The sequence below is a fragment of the Acanthopagrus latus genome, chromosome 6 (assembly GCF_904848185.1).
Source record: "Acanthopagrus latus isolate v.2019 chromosome 6, fAcaLat1.1, whole genome shotgun sequence".
NCBI lineage: Eukaryota > Metazoa > Chordata > Actinopteri > Spariformes > Sparidae > Acanthopagrus > Acanthopagrus latus.
The window spans coordinates 17679793-17706860 of NC_051044.1; the positions used below are offsets into that span (position 1 = coordinate 17679793).

Sequence of the window (27068 nt, forward strand, 5' to 3'; positions counted from 1 at the left end):
GAAATCCTCTTTCCTCTTTTTCTGTGAGAAAGGACTGCATCTGCTGTCTGCAGTTAAACTGTCAAACATAAAGCACTTGCAGAGTGATAGATGATAGAAGCGCTCTCAGGAGAGGTGTACTTCTTGATTTCAGAGGTGTTCACTGCCATCTTGATCAAAAACCTGGTGACTGTCTCTGCCATCTCATCCAGTAACATGTCAATTACCCTGGCCTTGTCCTAAACTGGATCCACATCACAGAGCATCCGTCTGTCTGCCTGTCTGTCTATCTCTCACTTCCTCTCAATGAGTCTCCCTCTTTTGGAGTCCGGAGCCATCCCTCTGGTCAGCTGCAGAGAGAGGAACCTGAAAGGAAGTGGAATAAACAAAAGCAAAGCACGCCAAACAAAGCTGCAACCAAGCGTTGGTAGACATGCTGGTTCACGGGCAGTGTGCACACAAAGAGCTCTCTGTGAGAGCGGTCGAACTCCGTATTCCTGTGGAGTACTCACTCAGTCACACACTCGCTCACTCATTACAATCACACACACAGAAACAGTTCGCAGAGATAAACTGGAGCATATCGTTCTAATCTTTTAGTACATAAATGTGGTTTTTATGGAGTCATTCCCAAATTTTTGCTGGAAATGTGTACACAGATAGCTGAAGTTGTTATCAGGCTCAGTCCACACTTATTGAAAGCAAATACTATGCTGTTGATTTGATAGTAAAAATGTAATTACACTGGTACTTACATTCTGTATGGGAAGTAGTCATTATTTACGGCGTGTGCTGTACAAGCCCTAACAGAGACCATGGAGAGTCAATTTGAGACTTTTATTGGTGCTTTTTTAGCTAATAGATGCTCTTCATCTGATGTGGAAAGGCCTGTTGCAGCCTCTGTCTGTCAGTACTCTTAATGTTAACACAAATGACCTGTCTTGAATCTCAGATGCAACTTAAACAACAGAATTATATTGAGACTAATTTGTGTTGGCTAGACAACATTTCACACCCTTTACTTTCTCAAATTTGGGCCACTATGTGTCGCACCAGAGAGGCACACTGCTGCTTACTTTTTTATCTTTGTTTCACCCACCCTTTCTCAATCCACCTCCGGCCTTCTTGATGTTTGCAGTGGTTTATAGCATAATGTCAGAACAGGGATCAGTAGCGTTCAGTGATGTGTGGGTGAACCAGAACCAATGAAAGGAAATACAGAAGCTGTTGGATTCAAGTAATAATATTACGCATCTCTTAGGCATCATGTTATTGTTAACGTCCAGACACATCTTAAAAGAAATAATACATCATGGCACACCCTTTTTTGTTGTAGGCTCTACGGATGTTTTACAACAATTACAGGAAAACATTTCTCAAACATTTGTTATGTTTCTGTCAAGGAGAATCGATTTAGATTAGGGATGATTATCATCATGTTTTATTGCTCAGCTCTGCCTCCATTCCAAATTTAACTTAATCACATTTCATCAGTTGTTAATGCAGTGTACTTTAGCAAAACAAGCTCACATTATATTCTTTCACAGTTTTCCCCATGCTGTACAAGCCTGTATGCTGAAGAGCATTGTAAGCTCTGTGTTAATGCAAATTCAACGCTCAAAACCTGGATGGAGTGTAGTTTAATTACAGACAATTACAGTACAGAACTTTTTACAGCCCAGGTTATGGATTCAAGCAGGATGGAGTTATGGAGGGCTACCAAGTTGTCTGTTTGACATTTCAAACAGAGATAATCACAGCTACATTGTCAGAAGGAAATGGTAGAAGAAAAGTGCAATTGTCTTATCAGCTATTAGGTTTGAAAGATTGAAACAGCAGCAGACCTTTTAATGAAACTGCACAGGAGACAAAATGTATAGACAGTGTCACCAGCAACCCTCTCTGCTGTTTTGTCATGTCTTTCATGGTGTCATGCAGCGTCTTTATAGCAGACAGCTGAGGCGTAATGGCCAACAGACAGATGAGGTCATCTCAAGGTTGTTTGTGGACCAGTGTGTTGTGAGAAATCATGAGTCTTGTTGGTATAAATTGTAATTTGCTGCAGGTAGGACATCCTCCATGGGTGGTGAGCAGGAAGGTTTCTTGAGGCTAATGTTATTTCAGTGATGTATTGTCCTTATATACAAGTTTCCAGAGCATACCTTAATATAGCTAAGAACCAGCCATTATTTCTCCTGTACCAGCACAAATTGTTCATAAAGAGGCCCATAAACAAGAGGGGTGTCATCTGCAAACTTGAGCAATCCCATGCTGCATTTATTTAAGAATTGTTTAGTATAGAGGGCTCTTGGAACTGAAATCTGCTGTTGAAGTAAGGAGATGTAGGGCTTATTTATCCAATTTCTGAGTGACAGATGTTGAACTAATACAGTATCTTGAAATGAGGATGAGTTAGCACATTGGGTCGAGTCTCTCGGGTTTGATTTGATCATGCCAGGTATTCTGGCTGGTTCCTGAACCTGCAGAGGGCATCTCATCTTTAGCATAAACAAGCAGCTTTTTGGATGCTTTGTGGGCTGGAAATGTGTTAACATTTTTTCTGTTGATGTTAATGGGAACATGATGTTAATATTGCTGGATACAGATATCTTAATGAGTGGTGTTGTGATACAGTATTTAAGTTGCAGTTCTCAGTGTTCATAGAGCAGCAGCTTTACTTCCTCCACTAGAAGGGACAACAGGCAGCTGCTCATTGGCATGCTCGCGGCCATTTGCCAACAAGGGATTTACAGTTCATCAAGCTTGTCACCTCCCTTCGATGAGTATTTCTATGTCCATGACGTCCAAATCAGTGAAATGAATTTCAAAATGACTAGATCTTTCAGGGTCAAGAAATAGTATTACCTCATCTTATATTCATGAGCCTCTAAAATGATACTCTAATGTATCACGAGTTTGTACAATACCTTTCCATCAAATTCAAATTCAGATCTGTGCGGAAGTTGAGAACGGTAACTAAATATTCACCTTCATGATGTAAAAATTCAATGAATTCTTCCATTCAGTAAAAGGTGTCAGTAAAGCAAGTTTCAGCGTCTGTACTCTGAGGGAAATGTGTGAACCGTTGAGAAAACTCTCATCTCACCCCTCCTCTTTTCATTTCCTGTACTTGCAAGTTGGGGTTGCTATGGCGATGCAGAGATGGAATAAACTTCCTGTGTGTTTCCTGTGGTAAATTGCTCTTTTTTGTCTTCCTTTACAATCTTTTGCGCACTTCAGATGTGATGATTTCACACTATTCATCACTTTGTGTAGACAATTACATAACACAGACAGTAAATTTTCAGCTTGCTTTATGGGGAAAACACATTTTCAGACCCTTGTTTTAAATGAGGATCTGTGAAGAGTATTTAGTTATGCATTCCAAAGTGATGAATTTAACTTTTCAAGTGGGAAGAAACACGGTGAGAGAGTGCTTTACAACTGAATGTTGTTTAGCTATTCACGTCACACAGCACAGCTGTGTAGAATAACCAGTTTTTTGTGTGTGATACAAATGCTTCTTATCCAGCTGTTTAATTCAGTTTATCTAAACTGTAATTCTTAAAATCAGCACTTACCACTTAATTTAGTGACAAACTGTCTGTTTTCTTTCTAAATTCTCTGTGTTGGTTACAATCAACTTGCTTTGGCAAAATGCACCAAATGTGATGGCAGGAGTCTAATATTAAAAATAGAAGATGTGTTGTTGTTTTTTTCATTAATTTGAGTTGGATCCTAAAAATCTTCACTTCCTTCTCTAAAGCCTTTAGAAACTGTGCTTCATGGGTACTGGCGTGTCAGTTCAGTATTTCTGAGAATAACATGAGTAAATAGCATTGTAATTGCGTTATTAATTATTTAGCCTTTAAAGTTTATCTTGAAAGAGCACAGTTGTATCTGTGCAAAGTTTAAATTCGTTCACAGGGCCTCATTGAAGCCTAAGTTGAAATGCTGAGCGATGATGTTTGCTCTGGCCGTGTCAGGTGCCTTGGTCTCGTTGGGTCTTTCATGTCTACAGGCTTCAAGGCCAGGGCAGCCTCTGATTTTTAGGGCTGTGAGAAGGCCAGTCGTCTCGGGCAGCCTTGGTCGCCTCGTCTACTCTTTGATCGATGGCCTTTCAATGTGGAGTAATTATCCCTGGCTAGACTTGGAGGCTGCTGACTTCGTGAACTGCCATGTTCACACAAAGGTGCATATACCCAAGAATTCTGATAATGTGTAAGTTACTGGCACCACAGCAGATGCAAATCGCAGATTATTTCCAAAGGGTTCATGCTCTAATTAAAATGCCAAATAAATGCCTGCAACTGTTGCAAAACTATAGAATAGTGCATTACAGTGTCAGGTACGGAGCCTGGCCACAAAGTGTGGATTTAATCGCATAAGTACAACCGTTAGCATATCAACGGTTGAATGCATCATCAAGTTAAGAAACATTTTTCTGTGTAGTTTGAAAATGATGAACATCATTGTTTGGTTTGTCAACATAGTGAGCAGCTATTGTCATTAAGCAGCATTCTATATTTTCTTCAGACTCTTGAGTTTCACCTGAAGATATGATATAAATGATGTTGTTTGGTTGGTTTTGGAAATGATTGTTAAGATGCATTATGAATAAATTGACTGAATTCTCAATGTTCTACCCTTTGATGGGCTCAATTATATTGAGAGAAAAAAAGTAGAAAAACACAGAAAACGTTACATGTGAGTTCATTTCTGTTTAATTATCATTATGCTCCACCAATCTCTATGGAAACATCCTGAAATAAATTACAATAAAATTAAGCTTTTTCTTCACCTTTTGAAAAAAAAGTGATAATTCCACATTCCTTGGCTGTGCACAAAGCAAAAGTACCATTCTTCACTCTTGTACTGACTAGGAGTAACTTGATTTGACTTCTGATTTGTAAGAAAATGAGTTTTACTCCTGAACAGTTTTCTCTTTCTATATGATCATACATTTTAAAAATAACAGAAATATAAGAGAAAGGTGCTTTTATATAGATTGAGTTAGTACCATGCCTCTTTTAGAGCTCATGCCTTATATTTTGATGCACCAATCCATAATTCATTGAACTTTTTCCCTCCATCCTTCTGTCTGTGTTCAACTACATGTGAATGTCCATGCACATATCTTAGTACAAAGGTTAGTGCAGGAGGAGGGCTGGTAATGGATGCATGTATAATGCATCAGCAGTACATTTCCAGTCGTCCGTGCCGATGATGCAGCAGATACCTCCGGTGACCAAGACGATCTGTCCCTGTTTGTTTTCATATTTGCCAGCTAATGGTGAATAATAGCATTTTTCTACTATAATGTGCATATGCAAAGGATCAGTAGAATATATCCTTGCTGTTACTGCATCAGCATCACTGCATAATCGAGCACTGCTTCTGTGGTTCAGCTTCGTCACTGAGTGCTCTGCAGCTGTTGTGACGGTGGACTGCTAATGCTAGTGTCAGACACTAAGCTCCCAGCTTTGTTTCGCTGCTTGAAGTGACACTGAAGCTCAAATATTAATTGTGTGAAGTGGCTAGTCCAGTGGATGTACTGCGAGTTGCTTTCTGGGAGAATCAATACAGTAGACTGCGAGGCAGGACAGATCACAGTGATCGGCCCATATAATATGTTCCACAATTTTCTGTCTTAAAGCATCAAAATCTGAGGCTTAAGGCCGAACTTGAATTGCAAGAAATTGAATCCTGCTTCTTCCAGCTATAGTAAGGCAAGCATATCTTTTTATACACATACTGTGAATTCAGGTCTGTTATTTAGGAGTGTGACTAAAGGAGGAGGAAACTGAATGATTAATGGGGGCCAACACACGGCCAAGAAGCCTGAAATATGCCAGCTATTGAAGATGTACAGAGCTGTTGTTCAGCTGTAGTGGCCGTTAATGTGATCAGCTGTTGACAAGAAAGATTGGTTTGCATTTACAGTTGTGGGTTACCATGAGGCATTTGCTATGTCTCAACTGTTAATGTAAAACAAAATGATAAACAACATTTTAGTCATTGCACTGTGATAAAAATTTTCAGCGTGATTTAAGTACTCTTTTAGTTTTTTTTGTAAAGCAGGGCTAAGTGCTATATAAAGACTGTGACAGTATTAAATGCAGCCACACTTCAGTTGCAGTACTATGAAAGTTAAATTCCCCACACAGTGGAGAAATCAATTTATCACAGTAATGGAAATTATAGATTATACATTTATTACGACAAAGTATAGAAATGAAAGGGAGGAGGAATGTATAATGTTATGTGAAATAGAGGAAATAAGTCATAACCCACAGCCCAAGTCACGTAAATGGTACAGGAAGTCTTGTCACTTTGTTTAGCAGCAAACTAAGATGCATGTTGCTTTCTCCCTCTGAAGAATTGTGTGTGTGTTATCATTCATCACAGCAGATTAAACATTTGTGTGAGGCATTAAATCATTGTGACCCTGGTTCTAGTTCATTTTGTTGCTTTAGATTAAAGGATAATATGGCTGAAGTTGGTGCGCACAATATGATTGTGTGTGTGCATATGTGTTTGTGTATGCAGAGGGATTGTCTCTCAGTGTCCTTGATGCTTCTACAGGTCTCTGTCTCTGGCTAGGGTGGCAGCAGCAGTGTCAGAGGTCATGTAAGTCAATCCTTAATCTGACTCCACCAGATGCCTGTCAGATGTAAACTCTGATTAAATTGTATGGGAAAGTCAAAGCAAAGCGAGGTTGCTGGGACAAAGACAGAAGTGCATCATGACTTGTAACAGAGGAATAGATATAAATCCAGGAGTTTGACCTATACAGATATGTGTTTGTACAGGCCATTTTATTTTCTCACCGATTGTTGACTTACATGTTAAGTAAACAATCAGTAACAAGTTTACTTAATAACTGTTTGCATGGACCAGTTTACTGATATAAAAAAGTAAATTAAGTACACACAGTTATCAGCTGCAGTGCAGTTGTGTTTGGAAAGTTTATTGCCTGTTTGTCTCATTGCCATGAGATTTTAGTTTCCATTATGACATTATGAGTATAGAATTCCTTTTCTTGCAGTGAATGTGCTTGAGTAATAAAAGCAAAGATCAAGTAAATTAAACCATTCCGATTATCTGATCTGATTCTGCATTGTTCTGATTATAAGAATCAATGTCTCTTATCCAATTTCTGATAAAATATATTAATTTAAAAATGCACTGCCTTGGCTCTGATGCAGCATGTAATATGCAAAGTAACTAGTAGCTAAAATGGAAAGAGTACCTCAAATGTGTACTTGTGTACAGTACTTGATTAAATGTAATTAGTTACATTCCATCACTGCACATATATGATGTAAAATGCTCCAAACTAATGAACATTTTGTTCAAAAGAGCAGCTTTTTTCACCTGACGTGCAGTTTGCCAATTCCATTGGTTTTTTAAATCACTGAATACCAGTTACTACAATATTTTAATCATTACAGTATAACATGTTAGTAGTATTACATTTTTGGGGGGGAATAAGCATGTTTATTTGTGATGTAGTTGGCAGAAGAGGTCTGCTCCAGATGTAACAATATGGTACAGTACAATAGGTTCACAGGGCTGCAGACTTTCAGCAACACTGCTGCTCGGGGCTGCCTCATCCCTGCAAACAGTTCAAAAAATCAACATCAATTATGAATCTATTCCATCTGGTGGGGCTGTGATTACTGCTCCTGGCACTGTAGTGGGCTTGATAGCCTCTCCTTCTCACAGCTCTGTCAAATGGTTTCACTGCTAGGATTCAGAGCTGATGAAATGGCAGGAGAGACACCTGGGCCGGAGCCAAGAAAGAAATGAGACGAGTGGAGACCTCACCTACTTTGACCTCATTGGCACATTTAAGGAATGTAATCTTCTATAATTATTGGCGTACTCAGATTGGTGACCGATCAAAGGGCTGTTACATAATTAGATTTTTATAAACTGATCTCTCCTCAGGGTTATGGACTAGTTCTTTTGAGTCATTGGCATTTAAGGGCAGGGACTGTGCAGTTAGTTTGACACCTTTACAGCTGGACCTCACTAAAGTGTCCTATCAGGGTCTCTAAAGGCCATCCTTCTCCTCCTCTCCTCCTCTTCATCTCTCAGTCTCCTCGGTTGATCTTCTCCGTTGTCTGCTACGATTAGTGGTTTGCTGTCCCACTTACCTTCGAATCACTCTCACCTCTGCTTCTCTCGACCCCGTTGCCTTCTGTCCTACCTCTGTTCTCCAGAGAACACTTCACCTTCATGTAACACTTCTGACTTCTACCACTTGTCTCAGCAGGCTGCAGACTCCTTTCCCTGTAGACCGTGAAGTTAGGTGGTTTAGAGATATTACCTGCTCCACTTCCCTTTTTTCCATCTGTCCAATTAGTGAAACGTATAATTTTCCTAATTACTTGAACAGATCCGCCTGAGTGTGCACGTGTGTCCTCCATGCTGCATGTGAAGAAAAGCCCTTTAATGGAGAAGCTGTTGCCGGGGAAGCTGATAAAGATGTTTTTAGACAGATTGGTGAATAGGGCAAAACATGGAGTTACTTCAGAATATCTCTGCTGTGTCATTTTCTCCCTGCTTTCTTTGTCCCGTTAAAACTGCTGACACCTGAGTCTATACACTTCTGAAGGTCCTCATGTCACAGTCTTATCTTGCAGAACATAATGTGGGATTTCAGCCACTTCAGCTGAGCGACTGTAATGAGAAAATTTAATTTCCTTCATCTTTGACTATAAAAGTGAGACGGACGTTTAGAAGTGTGTCATGCAATGTGGGCTCAGACCAGCTTTTTGATCAGCTGTCAAGATGGCACCTGCAGAGGGATGGAAGTGTAGAGATAACTAGCAGGGGGCTGTCAGTCTATCACACAACCAGCTGCTGTTTCCTGAAGACATTTTGTTTCACATGTCCCAGTGGCCTGTCAGAACACTGTACCTCTCGTACACCTTCAAGGCTGACAGAATCCTGTGTTCCTGTGAGCTTCAATTATCAACTCCAGGCCTCCCAGACACACTTCAACACAATGCCTTTGTGTTATTACCCTCTCTCTTATTTGCTTTACCTCTCTCAGCAGCCCATTGACTGAAGGAGGATGTCTGTGCTGCATCTTTTTACAGTGTTTTGCCAGTAGGAGGATGTACATGTTACCCTCGTGACTATTCAAGATGTCTATGGCCTGCAGTCCAATACAAAAGCAATGCACGATTCATATAGAGACTACCTACTTGATATTTCAATTAAATCTTGACAGAGCTCTTACTAAATACATTTTGTAGTTGTTTTTTTTTTTTTTTTTGAAAAATCAGTATAGCTTCATCTCTGACTTATAGCAATGCTGCCACCCCCTTTTTCTTAATCCTGATATGAATTGGTTAACCTTTACACCCTCTAACTACAAGAGATTGTAATGTTTAACCAATGCCACCTAAGCTATTAGAGTCTAATAGCCCAGGAGCCACACTGTCCATGTGACTACTAACCTCTACAGGAGTCCACAACTACCCACACAGAACCCTTCCATTCATTCATTTTCTGCATGTTTGTGGTCCCAAGCTTGAGAATTCCTTTGTTTTTCATGCTTTGAATTGTTCATGTTAATGATCAATCAAGTATAGCAGTGATCAGATTCTTGCTGTTGGCAGGGTGAGAAGTGTTTTGCATACTCAGTACAAGACATGTTGCAACATGTTCTCCCAAACTGGTCCTTGCAGCTAAACACTTAATGGTTGCCTTTCTATTGAGGAACAACAGGCATTTAGTGTTTGAGGAGCTTCTTATGATTTATTATAATAAATGATAAATGATCATTTCTGTGGCTGCCAATTGGTTGAGGTAATTTATCTCCAAAGCTCAATGTGAAGCAAGTACAATTTTGCCTCGTATTTTGTCAATATACATAGATGAAGGAGATTTGGTACTTTGCCTCTCATCCCTCTCTGCTCTGGCAGCAGTTGTCAGTTTGCTGTCCAGACTTGCTCTTTGCCCGAGGCATGGTAGCCATCTGTTGAAGTCGACTGAATCTCTGTGTCCCCTGTCTTCCAAACAGACAGATATGCCCATGTGTATGCGTGTGTATGTGTGTGTACGCATGTTTTTTGCGTTCTCGAGTGTACACACGGTCACGCAAGCTGCTTCCATTTCCTCCTTGATTGGATCCGAGAATAGGAAGTGGCACATGTGTCCCTCGGAGGGCCTCTGGTCTCAAGTCTGGATTGCCACATTTCTCAACACATAGCTGCGAAGAACAGGCGGCGGCATGGCCACCTCATGACTGGTGTGTAGGTGGCCGAGCACAGTGGGAGGAAGAGTTTGAGGAACGATGGAAATTAAAATGAATTTGATTAAAGAGAGAGTGAGCCCAAGGGGGATGGCGAAGTGATCATTGCTGTTTAGTTGTATGAAAAGCTGCGTGCGTCAGAGAGTTCACTATAGTCAGGCTGACTCGTCTCACTGGATCCTGCTGCAGGCTTGAGGAGGTGTCAGCTCTTTTATTGTTGTGTTTTCCCACCTTGTCCCCTTCATTCCTACTGTTTACTTGAATTCCCTTAACTTCCTTTATCACTTTAGCTACTCATCTCTGCATTAACGCGAGCTGTCTCATCACTCCCCCCCCCCCGTATCTTTAGTCTACTGTATACCAGTGGGGAGAGATTTCAAGTGTCTCACTGTGTTATTCGTTTGAGTCTCGATGCACCTCGGGCTGCTGAGAGTGAGAAAAGAGATGGTGAGAAGTCTCAAGTTGGTGAGAAGTGACGTCTAACAGTGAGATGAGCCTCGCCTGCACTGCGACTGGGAAACAGGAAAAACAGAATTAAAGTGAACTTAATAGTGTTCTCTAAGTGGATATTGATTTGTGGCCTCATGACATCTGATTTTACCTTTGTTGTCTTAAGACTTCAACTTTCATCCTTGATGTTCTCGGGTTTGCTTGACACCAAGGGGTCAGGTATTGATTTATTCAACAGACCTGCTCTGAAGTGAGGGACAGGAAGGACCAGAGGGCCATCCCATTATAGATTTAGTGGACGGAAAGGCCTGACTTAAGAAAATTTTTTATTGTGCTCCTTCCAATGTCTTACCCGACTTTCTCTTGGTTTGTTCCTATACTTTCTCCACATTCACAGTGGCAGCATAACAATCAGTCAAATAATTGTCTCATTATAATGTGTGACATTGATTTTTCACACAGCGGAGCTGATGCTTTATTCATTTTTCAGTAAACTGTCTGCATGCCTGAAGGTTCCATACAAAAGCACCAGAGTAATTATACAAAGGCAGTCTATTTTGGACACTTTAGCAGCATGTTTGAAAGAGGATTACATAAACATACTGGATTTTAAGTATAAAAGTATGTAATGCCACAGAATGTGGACACCTACAGTGTACACTTTAATGCAATGCAGAACAGTTGGCATGCAAGGAAAATGTGTTTTGTGAAACTTAACTTTCAGTTGGTTTATGTTTTATTGAAGTGGTGTAGGTTATTAGACCCACACTCAGTTGGAGGTCATTGTAGCTCTCATTAAGCCAGAGCTTCCCAAACTTTTTCTGCATGTCTTTTCTAATACACATTAAAATTCCATTTCTCTTTCCCTCATTAAAATACCAATTTCATTAAAATCACAATCAAACTATGGGCCTTCAAAGGCACACTCCCTAATATTGTTGCATTAACCAAAATCTCAAGGTTTGTCCTTTAATAACATTAGTGGTGAGCTGAAGGAATTTTGGGGCTACTTTTAGGTTCTATAGCAAAACCACAGGGTATGACATTTGGAAATGTCTCCAATTTACTAATCAAGATGACACTTTTAAAACTAAGTGCTTATTATATGAAGTCACAGCATGTTTTCCTCTCATCAACAATTAGATTCAGGGTTTATCTTGCAACTGTTTGCTTTGGCTGGAGAAAGCAGTCATCACGCTGAGTAAAAGGAGGCGGAGCAATGAGAGAAACATGTGTGAGCTAATAGTGCTGATTGGAAAGGTCCAGGCCTAAACATCAACAGCGAGCCTGTGTTCTCAGCTAGCGGTGACCCACACTGCTGCCTTTGTGCCTTTGCTCCCAGTCCCACCAGGATGGGTCACACTTTCTCCGAACACATGCACATTTATTCACACACAGTGTGAGCCTCATGCCCACGAAAGGCAGACCTATGAGACAGCCAACATTTTGAAGCATGCTGCAGGATACTGATGCAACACAAGGGCACTGCAGGAAGATAAGGAAGTGAGTTGATTGTCTTAAGCTGTTGATCCTGAGTCTTGACACATAGCAGTGGGAAGTACCCTTCGCTTCTTCGTTCTCTCCTCCTTTTATGTCTGGTCAGTTTCATCATGCATCACTGAATACTAAAACTCTAGAGACTGCGCGAGCATGCCAGGAATTCACACAGCAGAGTCGGCTGGCAAACTTCTCCCTCTCGTCGAGTTTCATCACTGGTCAAATGTGGGAGTTGATAAAGCTTTATCATTTTTTTCCTCAAATCCTATTTCTGCAAAAGAAATATGAAAAGAAATGTGAAATTCCTTATTAGGACGTAGGTTTCACAGTTAAACTGTATAGAAACCTTATAAATTGGAATAGATATGTTTAGTTACACTGTTGGAGTAACAGTCTTCACTAGATGTTCGGGTGTTTTTTGCCTCTGCCTGGCTTGGAACATATGACACCTGAACACCAATCACATCATTCTATCTCTGTGGACAATAGAGCTGCAGCTGAATATTTTTGTTATCAATTAATCTGCTGATTATTTACATGATCAATGGGGCAGTCTTTAAAATGTGTCATATTTAAGAGAAATTAATTTTAAAAACATTTTTCTCAATATATTTAACAATACATTATTGTTTTATGTTGATCACTTTTCCACTATCTAGACAAGTATGCCTTTAATTGGCTCAAAAGACTACTGCTGATACAGTGTATTTGACAAGTCACATGTCTGTTAGTAAGGTTCAGCAGTCAGTGTGGTATTGAAACAGCAGCTGCTGTTCATGACTATGATGTTCACACACATTTTGTCTCCTGCTGAACTTTGAGATTTCTCAACTTATCATCCATGCTAGATAATTATACCTAAGCTTCAAAACCACCTGTTTGCACAGTGGCAGCAGACAGATTTCCCCTGGTATAATAACGATAATTGTATTGAATTCCCAGATGGCTCCAAACAACTACCTACTCCTCTCCAAACGAAGGTAGATACCAAATTACAGGTGTACTCATTTGAGCCCTAATTAAGAACCAAGTGGGTCTCATATTGTCTGTAAATACAGACCGGAGTAATTTCCCTTGCCATCAGTTAAATTAATGAAACCACAAGGTTCCACAGGGGAAGTAACACTCTTTGTTTTTAATATCTCACCTGACCCAAAAAGATCAGTGTATTCTCTTGTGTTTTTAAATTAGCAGAGGTTCACCTCAGTCTGTAGCCACGCAGGATTTGATTAAAGCAATTTCTGTTTGTATGTGCAGATGTACTATGCATCCAAACCAACCTTACTCCCTCACCTTGACTGACACAACTGACCCATGACGGCACAGGGTCAGCCAAGGCTTTGTCCTGCAGCAGCAGGAACCCAGTCAGTCATGCGGGCTCCCTGGCTCAGGTTCTCCTGGCACCCATCCCTGTGTTGGTCCTGCCCGTCTGCCTGTCTTCCAATCACATTGTAACCCATTGGTAATCAGGCAATTTCCTGAGTCTAGCTGGGAGATTTACAAATTCCCTGCTGCTTCTCCAAGTGCTACATATCATCATGCTAATAACCCCCTTATTCCTAGCACACATGCACAGATGAAATGTAGGCACACACACACACACTCACTTTGCCTCTATTGTTCTCCACATTTTTCTTAGTAAATTAGTGAGGCTGAAGAATTGTCAGACACACAGAAGCTAGCTGAAAGACTTGCAGTTTTCTTTTTTCCCTTTGCTTCCTTTTTCCCCTCCTCCTTTTCTACCATGAGTCAAAGATGACCACAGCTGTCGTACATGTTGCCCAGTTGCTAGGCAGTGGGCAGTGTTTATTTTCCTGTAAACTCAACTTTTCTTCATCCTAGGATTTCTCTGCGTCTTGGTCAAATAGTTTGTGCTGAGAATACATAAAAACAAAGTTAAGTCTACCACTTGGCTTATAGTACTTTGACACTGTGTGAAATCTGATGACGACTATGGTCTTTTCATTCAACACTTGGCTGTTCTCTACTGTTTACTGTAGAGAGCTCAGCTTGTTGATTGCTGACTCAGACATTTTTTTCAAAACAATTTTACGAAAGTACAAGTTTCAGTAGGGTATAGTGTGTGTGTGTGTGTGTGTGTGTGTGTGTGTGTGTGTGTGTGTGTGTGTGTGTGGTTGGGTATGTGTGTGGTTGGGTATGTGTTGCCATGCCGCTGCAGTCCTGAGGCTAAGGGAGATACGGCGATAATGCAGAATTAGCTACAGATCAGACAGTGTGCGTTGTATAACACTTACAGGATCAGTGCTGTCATTCTTACTGTCATCAGGCCTCTAGTTCCTGCCACAGCCTTTCCCCACAGAGCCACTACAAAAAAACGTTTGAGACATTTGCCTCTCGTTGATACATCAATAATTATGACAAAACCATTCTCTGCAGTCCATCAGCATTCCTAGGAAATGTGTGTTTTATTAAGTAACATTTTTCTTGGAGGAAAATATGTATGTGCTTTGCCCTGTAGGACCTTTCAAACTGGTTTATTAAAGTACAAGTGCTTTTACAGTTGTTGGCAGTCTTTTAATAGCAGCTGGCAGGTTTGAAACATTAAAGTGAAACAGCAGAGTGCAGGATTTCCCTCTGCATGTGTATACATACTGAAGTACTAATGAAAGGGGTTCACTGCAGCAGAAGTGCATTGTTTACTTTTTTGTGTATATATATATATATATATATATATATATATATATATATATATATATATATATATATATATATATATATATATATATATATATATATATATGTATATATATATATATATATATATATATATATATATATATATATATATATATATATGTATATATATATATATGTATATATGTATGTATATGTATATATATATATAATAGCATAGTAAAGAATGCTGTTAGCTCTGCTTCAGATTCACTGGACAAACTCCAAAGGGCATGTTTACTGCTTTGAGGAGAGCATGTGCTTGTTGTGTGTGTGGTGACAGAGAGGCCCGTTCACTCTGCGCTGTTTGGTCACAATCATGAATTCACATGTCTAGAAAGTGCAGCCTGACAGCCTTGGCTCTGGACTTGCATATCTGCGGCTGAGCCACAGAGGCTCCAGGGACAAACCCGGTCACGTCGGTCTTACTGTGTGGCAGTCATCCAGATCAGTGCAGAAAAATTATTAGTTTCCTTTTATTAGTGCTTAAACCTTAAGAGGTTGTTCAAATAGATCTAATAGATACAGACTTGAGAGGTTTAAGAGAAGGCTTTAACCCAATAGCGTGGCTTTAACAAACTTTGATAGAACAAAGCCTTTAATGGCACATATGATTTATTCACAGCTCAGTATTCCATCTGCATTGTGACAGTATAATGTCTTTGTTATTTCTCATTTTCGTCAGCAGGGAATCTGTTTAGGAGTATTCAGTTCACACTCAAGGTATGCAGTGAGCCAGAGAGAGTATTGCTTTTTTTGCTTTTTCTCCTGCTTAACAATATGGCTCACAGACTCTCTGGCAGATGGATGAGCGACTCATCACAGTGTGATTTGCGAATTGCTTGGTGGGCAGAGTGGGGACTTCAGAATCACAAGGTGGTTTTAAAATGGAGAATGTCACAATGTGTTTGTTTGTTTCAAAAGAAAAACCTTTCATCTCCATTAGGGCTGGGCAATGTATTGATATTATGATCTCATATGATATAATATATATATATATAATATATTGATATTCTATCATGATATGACAATTAGTCCAATAGTCAATAGTGCTGTCCTGAATTCCATTTTTACCACTCTTTTCTAGTGCTTCGTAGTACTCAACAGCAAAAACTCAAAGCAATATTGACGTTGTGGCAGGCTGTGACAAATAAATTAATGTGTGGGTAGCCCTGTTGCTGTTGGTATGTGTACTTTTTGTGTAGTAATAACAGCTACGTTGCAGTTTACCTTTCATGATAGTTTATAAGTATCAAGAACAGCAAAAAAGCTAATTAAATATCCCAATCCAAAAATTGAAAAAGGGATACTACACAAACGCATTGTCAAATATTCAGGTCCAGCCCTTTATTTCAGTTGAAACAGCACGTTCTGCTGTATTAGCCGTTCTGAACTCGTATACCACAGAGGAGCAGGATCTGACAGCTGTCTGTGGAAACTATCTTGGCCCATTCCTACCCAGGGGCTTCACTGTGTATGTGCGTGCTGCATGCTGTGTAGTAGTGTATTTTGAGGGTCATCCCAGAAAGACTTCACCCTTGGGCGAGTACGAGTGGAAAGAGCACTGACAGGCACCCCTGGGTGTGTGTGCGTGTGTGTGTGTGTATGTAGCATTAGATTCCTTGTGGCAGATGAGCTCTCTCTGGTCGCCTCAGGCTGCTAGAATAAACATAGCGGTGGATAAGAAAAGCCCATATCCTGTCAGTGCAAGACGTTTCCATTAAAATGTTAACTGTGATGAAGTGACTTGTCTTGAAATAAAAAGAGGGAAATAGGATGGCAGATGGCTTTTTTTTCCTTTGGAGGAAAATGGTCAGGATGTTTCCAGTTAATTGAGACACCTCTGTATTACCATTTGAGACTACAAATAGAGTTATCACTGAAAGAGCAGAGTCCTTGTAGGTCAGTACAGTAAGAGAACAGGAGCTGGTCCAGGAAGAAAATGAGGGCTGGGATCCGTTGCAGAGCTGAAGCTGAGGCTGGGAGGTAAAGGGAGGGGAGCAAGACAAGAGTCCAGATGTGAGACAGCCGCGCTTGGCTGCCTGTTTACATTTCTCAGCTAACGGGAGTGTATTTTTAACCTCTGCCTGTTTTTGTTCTCTCTGCAGGTGCTGGAGAGTCGGGGAAGAGCACCATTGTGAAGCAGATGAAGTGAGTGGCTGCTCATTGTTTTGCCTTTCCTCCCATCATCTCTGACAAATTAACGTTTTAACTGCAGAAGCACATGTCTTAAGAATATGTAAATATAGATGGTTTTCCATCACATGACCTGAAGATTTATAGAAGCTTGGAGCAAATGTGCAACACAAATATCACCTTTTGAGCTTGAATCTCAGCCTTTTTAAATACAATGTTCTCATTGGCTGCTGTGTTCAGAATTTTCTCTCTGCATTTAATTTGTGCACAGAAGAAACCAGAATGGAAATAATGTACGTCTGAAAAATAAATAAATAATGATAAAGAAATAAGTGAATTGGAATAATATATATGCCTGGCTGATGTAGAAAAGTTGGTGCATCATTAAAGACAAAAATGAGACAAAGTGCGATGGAAACAGACTTATAAGCCTGTTAAAGGCGTATGACATAACATGTCTTAAAGAGGCAAAAACTACATTCAGTTTACAAGCCAACATAACTTTTTTGGCAGATCTTGATTGTATCCAGATTGATTTCTAGGATGTCTTGATATAAAAAAATAAAACGCATATAATGCCATTTTTGCAAAGTGTCTGCTCTTATCGGATATCAAAGTGTCTTTTATGTTACTCGCAGTGCAACACACAACAGCGACGTCAAATCCGGACAGAACTGCACTGAGTAGAATCCAGGCTGCATTAAAATAAACTGTGTGCTTCCGAAATTCAAGGTGTAATTGTTTCAAGAGCAACGTGATTGATCATGCTTCTGTGTTGGAGAGCTGCGTCAGCAGCGCACACCACACAGTTACTGATGCCTACTTCATTACCATAGCAACCTTCGCAGATGGGTTGGTGATTTCTGGACCGAATGATCCGATCTGATCACTTGGAAATGATAGTCCATCTCTTAGATCTGTTTTGAGAAACAATTTGTTTAAGTCTGCTGTCTCAACATGGCCTTAAATTTGTGGCAGTCATTAATTTCAGATGTATGTGGACCAATGAGGAGACTGTAACATTTCTTAAACCGATACATATGAAAATATAAATGGCATATTTCTTTTTTGGTTTTCCAGACTGCGTTCATTTGTTTGAGGTTTGACTGGTGCTCTTTTACTGAGGTCATTTTGACGCACCCTCTTCTTCCTCTTCGTCTTTGGTTTAATGGCTCCCAGATGTGCCTGACCCCTTATATTTTTAGAACAATATGGAATGGAAACACTCATTAATGTGTGTTTTCTTTTTTTCTCCTTTTCTCTCTTTTTTTTTGTTTTAGAAATTGTGCTAGATTTGGAAGAACACTTTGGGATTGATTGAATCCAGTGAATCTTGTGTAAATTCACTAGAGTCAATCAGATCAGCTCACAGCCTTTGTTAAATAAAATGTTTTTGTGTCAAACACAAGAGAAGAGAGTTCTGATGTAAGACCTCAAGACACAAATAGATTGATTATTGAAAAAAAGGAATGTCTAACATGTAAAATATATTAAACTAAAGCAAAATTGTCACGTAAAATCCAGTCTGAGACCAGACAGGCATTATTGCTTTCTACCTCCTTCAGATTTGCTTAGTGGGAGGTTCCATCTCACTGTCAACTAGAAGTTCTGAAAATGACTTTTAACACCTCATCTACAAAATATGCAAGTAATTTAATTTTCAAAGGATTATAATTCAAATCCAATTAAAGCAGGTGCCAAAGGACATCTGCCAGGGAAGTTTCCTTTTCTGCTCTGTCAGACAAACACACACACAGACAAATAGGCAAGCTGTATCCTCTACATTGCGGCTGATATTGTAACCAAGGATGTCCCTCTTCTGATAAATGTAATCCTCTAGTTAGCTGATATCGTGAGTAATGCTTTGAGTTTTGGCCCAGTTAGCTTGGCACTCCTTGGCTCAGAGCCAACAGGCTTGAAGTAGGCCATTAACAGGCAATTCACTCTGAACATTTTTTTGCAGCTGCATGGAGGACAGAAACAATTGAGTAATTGATCAAATCGATTGGCGAGTCTAGCCACGGTGCAGAATTCTGCTTACATCTGTAATGTGGTACGCATGGAACCTAACCCTAACCCTGAAATGATGACAAGAAATTGGCCACGCATTTTCTGAAATGCGGTTCATTATACTTAACATTTACAATGCTGAGCAGAAATAGTTACACAAAAAGTCCACATCTGAGTCTTGAGAGGAAGTGAGTCATGTCACCATGTAAACCGTGTCTCTGGGTTTGCTGATTGTTCCTACTTCCAGCTGCAGGGCTTCACTGATTCTCTAAGGATGTTCTTAAAACAGATCTCTTGTAGGGAAAACTTTAATGGCCTCACAAGGTGAAGATGAAGTGAGCTACTTAAAAACTTACTCTGGGAGGATGCTCAAGAGGCAGTGAGTCATAACACCATGTAAGCTGCATCTCGTTTGCTGATTGTTCCTGTTGCCAGCTGTCGGGTTTCACTGGTTTTCTATGGATGTTTTTAAAACAGAAATCTGGTAGAGAAAACTGCAAAAGCTACATGACATGAAGATAAATTGAGATTCTTAAATTTTACTTGGGGAGGAGCGTATCAAATCAGTAATTTTAGTTCCAATTTTGGAGAAGAAAGACCTTAATATGTACAAGCTGACGTCTCCAGCAACTTTGTTTCCAAACACTCTTAAAGATACAGGAAAAGATGTGAGTGAGGAGGATTTCAAACACTAGTCTAAACTAAATAAATGATTTCACTCCTCAGGCCCGCGGACACCCTCCCTGCATGTCCTTAAAACAAGGGTTGAAAAGTCGTGCTAAATGTGCATTTCTGCAGATGATGCAGATGAGTCAAAGTTAGTGTTTCTGTTCACTCCACTGATCGTAGCAATTTGACAGATTTCTCAGATACACATTGCTCTAAAATCCTGTCATGTGCACATTGGTGAACACCTACACACTTGTTGCTTTTGGCTTTGATATTCATCAACAAGAGCACACATCACACAGAAAACACAAAACAAGTGCTTCCAAGGACCAAATGATCTCCTGCATGATTTTTTGGGGTTTTTTATGTTTTTAATCCACTTACTGAAAAGGTCTCCACCGTCACTCCAATGAAAAGAAACCAACAACACTGTCTTCTCCCTGCTCATAGAGGAGTAGGAGTGAATTCTTTCAGCAACCTAAAAATAGAGAGCAAACATAACTGACTCAGATGTAACCCCTCAGTCCCAGACTAGACTCTAGATTTCACCTTGGTTCTCTGTATGATGGACAAATAATAGATTTCAGAGAAACTGTGTGGGGTTTTCATATTCAGATTATGATAAAAGGATATTTATGCGGGGCGGCTGTAGCTCAGCGGGTAGAGTCAGATAGTGATCGGAAGGTCGCTGGTTCAAATCCCAGCTCCGGGCTGAGCTGAGCTGCATGTCGAAGTGTCCTTGAGCAAGATACTGAACCCCAAATTCCCCTCCGATGAGCTGGCGACTTGTCCAGGGAGTACCCTGCCCTCGCCCAGAGACAGCTGGGATTGGCCCCAACAAAAACTCCCACGACCCCATCAAAGGGATAAAGCGGTTACAGACAATGGATGGATATTTATGCTCTTAGAAACATTTGTGTGTCACATGAAACTGTTGGCTTTAATGGAGCAGCTCTTTGCATGAATATGGTTTTTCCCATAAAACATCATCATTTTGTTGCATTTTGGCTGTTAATATACACAGCATCAACGTTTTGAGGGTGTGAAATTGCAAACTTTTAAAACCGGGTTCCAGAGTGTAATCTTTTGAAAACACCACCCTTACTGTCGTCGAGTCAACTGGCATTAACCACAACGATGTAGACCGCACTATTGCGGTGATGGGATTTCTTACTGCTCTTTAGAAGAAAGCACAACTTTTGTCATGTAAATGCAGCCTCAATCTCATTCCGCACAAGTAATGACCAAATTAATGATGGAATTTCAAATTAATCCAGTTTCAGAGGTGTACTTAAGATGTCCCCTGGTTGACATTAGATGTGCAAGTTATTTTTAACATGGAAGTAATGAAATATTTAAATAGGATGGAAGCAACTCACACAGTCCATACAATTTAATAAGCATTGGCAAGTTTCGAGTGCAGAGTGCTTGATTCATCAGAGGGGTAGAGGAGGAAATGATTTGTACTAAGTATTCGTGGCAACTACAGTACGTAGCCATGCAGGTCACGACCATCTTCATCGACACAAAATCATGTTTTTATGAAGACACTTATAGTTTTGAATGCTACTCCTACATATTTCAAGTAATGTATGAAATTTCTAGCCAGACTGGTTTCCTTGAACTAGAATTGGTTGCCAAATGAGTCATTTGAGTGCTTCCTGCTGTAGTTATAAATGTATCAACGATGGATCTCACTGATAATTGTTTAACTAGACACTACATAAATCCTGATAGGCCCAGTTAAAATCTGCGGTAAAGGAGGTGTTAAGGTGTAAAAAGTACAATTTCCTCTAATAACAAAGAGCGATCAACACTTTGTGTCCACATGTGCCTCTGAAACGTTAGATCACAATAAAAGAGCTGTTTTAACAGTGCTTTTTCACACAAAGTCTGTTCAGTGTCAGTCAAAAATGATTTTTATGAAATTAGCGACAGGGGAAAACACTGTGGGTTTTTAGTCCTCTTGGCTGTGACTCACAGTGTTTCACAGTGGGCTCACTTGAATTTTAATGAGGTCCCATTCAGCACATCACACAACCACTGAGCTCCCTGGCTGTGTGGCTCTGGTTTCTGGGCTGTGACAGGCCAGAGGAGACGGTTCTGTTTGGTTTCCAGCCCAGCAGCCTCTGTCTCAACCTCTTGCTTTCTCCACCACATGCCTCTTTCTCTCTGTCCCTTACCACAGCTCCAACTGCAAGTAAATATTTGTTTTAGTGTCCTCTAACTGAGAGATAGAAAAAACAGATGAATTTTCCCAGTACTGCAACTTAGCAGGGATTTGTGATCACACACATGCAGGACTGGATTGCCTGTGATGGATCTAATTTAATATCAATATCAAACATACAGTATATAATCGTATATCAGGTGTATTTTAATAAATACTGGATAACATTTTAACAATGGAATGAAACATTTGGCAAGACTCCATTAGCACCTGTTGCCCAACAATAAACAAGCATATCAGCTGTAACTTCTTTACAAAGCTGTAGGTTTGATTTAAAAAATGCTCCTTTATCAGTTCATTTTCCTTTTCATACCTTCCTCGGGCTGTAATATTATATTTTATGGTTTTATTTTATAGGTAGATACTTTTTTATTGTGTTGACTTCAGGGTTTTGTAACTATTTTGATCTCTATTGAGCCTGTTTCTCATTATGGTCAGGACATTTGAAAGTTTCAGTGTAATGGCTTGGTTGGTTGCATACTAGATGATGTCATCTGGTACAATAAGATTGGTCAATTTTCCAGAAAAGCCCGGGTGACATCTTCAAATTGCTTTTTTGTTCAGCCTACAGTCTAAAAGCCAAAGACTCTATATTTGCTATCATGAATGACAAAGAAAGGCAGCAATTTCTTACTTTTAATGTGCTGGAACCAAGAAATGTTTAACATTTCTTTCGAGGAAAATGACGATTCAAAAAAACAAAATAGTTTTTAAAAAAAATAGGGATTCATTTTCTTTTGATTGACTAATTGATTAATCAACTAATCATTGCAGCTCTACCTGATACTTTATGATAGATGATGCTGTATTTTGATCTTTAGTGCACAAATGACTGTTTAACTGCATAATCTTTTACGCGCAATCACTTCTAGTCTTGAGAAGATTAACAGTGAATGAAAAGATGAAATTACTATATTTTGTTTTTATTATCGTTGCATCTGTGTATGTAAATGTTTGATCATATTTGATGTGTCGCATCGTGATTTTCAACAACTCACTTTTCTACCCTTCCCCTCCCTGCTTTCTGTTTTCAGGATTATCCATGAGGATGGATACTCAGAAGATGAGTGTAAGCAGTACAGAGCAGTTGTCTACAGCAACACAATCCAGTCCATTATGGCCATCATCAAAGCTATGGCCAACCTTAAGATCGACTATGAGGAAGCTACAAGAGCGGTAGGTGTCTGACAAAAATACAACTCTCATCCTCCTCAGTAAAATGATAGCTGACATGCAGCAAAAATGGCTGTCTTGTTGCAGAATGGGCTTGTGCTGCTGTTAGCATACGCCACTGTGAAACTTGACTATATGAAACCTTGAAGGTACTAACAAAACCTTGTGTGAGCCTGTTAAAGTAGAGTGTAAAATGGCTGCACTCATCTCGGTGATATCATCTCTACTAATCACCACCAAAGCCTCCACTCTGCCTCCATCCTAACCACCCATATCTAGCCTTGAGGATTAGAGGCTGCAGAGTTCATGCAGCTCCAGAATTTCTCTTGAGTGCCGTGTGACAGATTGTACAAGAAATCATCTCTGGGTAGCAGATGCGGAAGATGGACTCCTGCAGTGTAATTTCTCTGTCTGTCTGTCTGTCCATGTGCATGTGCTGTTAAAAGAAACGGTAAAGCACTGCCTGTAATTGCTGCACCACCCAGGGAGATGATAAGATCACAGAAATAAAGTCACTCAGGCATTACTCATGAGAGGAGAAAATAACGATTCCTTTGTCTCACTCACAAATATGAATCATATGTTCTGTTTCACAGATGATTTGAGAGATAATTTAGTTATAGACGATGAATCTGTCACCTCCTACATCAAAGTACCGTTGAAAGGAAGGGAATGCATAGAAAATGACACGGTGGTGTTGTCGTACCTTTCTCACAGTCCAGAAGTTCAACTTAATGTACATATTTCAACTTACTAATAACCTTGTTTCCTAGTTTGTAAATACAACATCAGGAAATCAGACCTCAGGTTTTAATTGTGCTAAATTGGAAGGAACAATAAAACGTGCTTTCTGCAGATCTTTTTTGGAAAGAGTATTTTCTCCACCTGGTTTACAGTATGTCAGGATCAGCTCTTACAAAGGAGCTAGCTCTGCGTGACAGGTCCAGTCGGACATATCAGTGTTTTGTGAATGAGTTTATGAGTCTCACCCCGCTGCAGTAGCCTACAGAGTGCCACGAGGACCCTTGAACATTTCACAGACTTCAATTTATTTATCAAACAGCCGGAAAGAACACAGTCAGCATGCAAAACCAGTGTGTGACTGAATCTCTTTATTTATACATAACGTAGGGAACAAGCTGCTTTTAGTGTTTGCCAAACATGACAATGACCGCAAACGTTTGGTAACCAAATACTAGTTGGTTTAGTGCAATATCTCTGCCAATGTCGTGCGACTTGTCTAAATAGGTCAAGTTGGATTTTTACACAATTGATTTTACATCACAGTGGTCACCTTTAAAACATGCAGGTTACTGCATATCTCCATGTGAGTTTAAGATGGCAAAGTTGGGACTTCTAGCTTCAGAATTGCCCTGCCAAAACTTGATTGTAACTACAGACTTGGGAGGTTAACCGAAGGCCTGTCATTTAGACTGGTCAAGGAGGACAGAGGTAGGAGAAAGCTCTGGTGTCCTGCATTTCTGTTCTGCTTACGTCCTTATAAAACTGCTTTTGCTGCTATTGCAAGGGAATTTAACTACTACCATGTGATACACAGTAAAGCACTGCAAGCTTACTGTGACCTACAGCTTGAATGGAGGGCCAGACAATGGTTAACTGATAGATGAAAGTTTGCTTTTAATGGATAACATAAAAAGTTAAGGTCGGCTCCTGTTAAGCACAAAGGGTCAGAGTGGTACGATGAAGGTGATGTAATCTATGGAAGATGCCCTTCTCTTGCACTAACTTTGATTGTTTACACATGAATCCAATAACATCAGTAGTACATCTGATTGGTGGCTGATTTTTAAGTTCCAGTTCAAATGTTTGAAACGCTGAAAAGGTGAACACCAATGTTGCATGTCTGGATGAAACATGCCCCTTAGAGTGGATCAACTAAGGGGGAATTCTTTTAGGATAAAATAACTTGCTCACAACTAGAACCTCCCCGATTTTGTTGTGTCAGTCAACAGCATCCTGCAATCTTAACCTGTTCTTGAATAACATTAAGCACCGGAAACAATGTTTAATTGTTTGATGCAAAATAAGGACCTTCATATTACATAACCAGGGAAGGAAAACGACTTCTTTCTTTCCATCATGGAAAAAGCATTTCCCAGTAGTTGTAGTTCATATCTGCAAATTCTAAGCAAAAATGACTGAGATAACTGTTTATAAAAAGCATCAGTTACCACAAGCACAGACTGCACCCATTACAGCTACAGTTTGTATGTTGGCAAGAGCTGATGAGCACTCACTACATCCCATTTCTGTTGGCCAGACAAGTTTGGGCAGAACATTTCTAGTTCAGTGAATCTTAGCTCAGTTTGTGTCGTGTTTTCTTTCTAACTGCTGATTACATTCCAAGAACCTCTGTCTCTGTTGGCCAATATAACATTATTTAAGTTCATGATAAACAATGAAAGCTGAAAAAGTGTTTACATCTGGTAACAATCATCACAGTAAGCTAAAGCTCATACACTTAATGTAAAAAGTTTATTTGATTTAATCAAATTTAATTATTTTTTCAGTCCTTTTGCCGCATTCTGACCTCTCATTATCATATTTGTAGGAATAAAATACACTCAGGCTCACCATTACTGGGTCTCGGAAGTAGAATACAAATAACATGTTATCCATGTATAAAGGAAGTCCTAAATAATAAAACTGCTGTGTTTCTTAGCTTTGTCTGGTAAAGTAAAATGAGCATTAATAACCTCAATATCGTTTTTTAAAAGACCTTCTCTACCTAATGATGTGTGTCCCTCTTTTGTCAGGATGATGCCCGCCAACTGTTTGCCCTGTCGGCAGCAGCAGAGGAGCAGGGCATCCTGCCAGAAGAACTGTCCAACGTCATCCAACGACTGTGGGCCGACGGTGGAGTCCAGGGCTGCTTTACACGGGCTCGGGAGTACCAGCTCAATGACTCTGCGGCCTAGTGAGTGACTTACTTACATAAAATGACATACTTTCTTTTTTCCACGCCTCTGTTGATAGAGCAGCCTGATCCCAATGTCTATCAGCAAATCAAGGTTGATAATATGGAATTTTCTTTTCCAAGAGTTATTTGGTTACTTTTAGAGATGAGGTTTATGTTTTAGTCTGAGGAGCAGAGCGGGACAGGTGAGGATAGTCTGTAAAAACACTGAATCATTGACCCTGTGTTTCGAACCTGAGCTCATCTTTAATGTATGTACAACTTGCTCTAAAGTGTTGCGTTGGCCATACAGCCGATTCTTTACTTCATATATTGTTCATATGACATTACACTACATTTTCTCTGCATCCTCACAGTGGTTGTGGAAGTGCTCCCTATAAAGAGGAGCTTTGGTTATTAATAGAGGAGACATTACAGTTTGTTTAAGCAGTGGCTTTCCTTTTTTAGAGCAGTCGCGTTGTAAATCTGCAATGACACAGCAACCTCAGCCTCTCTGCTCAGGTCTACCTCAATTACCCTCATCTCTGAGTGCTCCATTTGTCAGCTACATTGTTATATTGTTCCAGTATGATAACACCAAAGCATGAGGTAATTGTGCGAGGCTGCTCGCTGGAGGTGAGAGGGGGCTATCACTCTGACCCTCGAGATGTATTGCTGCTCCTACAAGAGCGCCCCTGAGAAAACAGAGAGCCTCAGCCTGCGTTCACGGGCAGCTGGAGGAAGTGGCTGCACTGATCTCTGTTGAATACACAAGGCCTTTGATAATACTGTGACACCTCCAGAATGTCTAAACTGTCACAAGAGTGTTAAGTGTTTCACAAATGATTGCCTTGCAGCAAGGCACTGTTTAACTTGCAGGGGGAGTTGCATTGTTCTCTGTTTGTGTTGGCCCGGATAATCATAACTTCTCCATCCCTGCCTCAGTGCACCGAGTCGACCAGGAGGCGCGAGTAGACAATGTACAGCGTTTCATCACGGCTCTGCAGAGCACTGAAAGAGCTGGTTGATATAAGAGCTGACTG

General features: G+C 40.1%; 1 protein-coding gene across 2 annotated transcripts in view; it reads left to right on the forward strand.

Annotated features, from left to right (window-relative positions):
- Positions 1 to 27068, forward strand: part of LOC119021036 (guanine nucleotide-binding protein G(i) subunit alpha-2-like) — a 58979-nt gene that overhangs the window by 25064 nt on the left and 6847 nt on the right. Inside the window, exons 1-4 of one of the 2 annotated variants that reach the window (XM_037100948.1) lie at positions 12082 to 12202; positions 16999 to 17041; positions 22970 to 23111; positions 25886 to 26046. In XM_037100948.1, coding sequence (XP_036956843.1) covers positions 17037 to 17041; positions 22970 to 23111; positions 25886 to 26046 — 308 coding nt within the window. In that variant the 5' untranslated portion in view covers positions 12082 to 12202; positions 16999 to 17036. Of the gene's footprint in view, positions 1 to 12081; positions 12203 to 16998; positions 17042 to 22969; positions 23112 to 25885; positions 26047 to 27068 lie in introns of those variants that run through there. The other variant, XM_037100947.1, reaches the window with a different exon arrangement.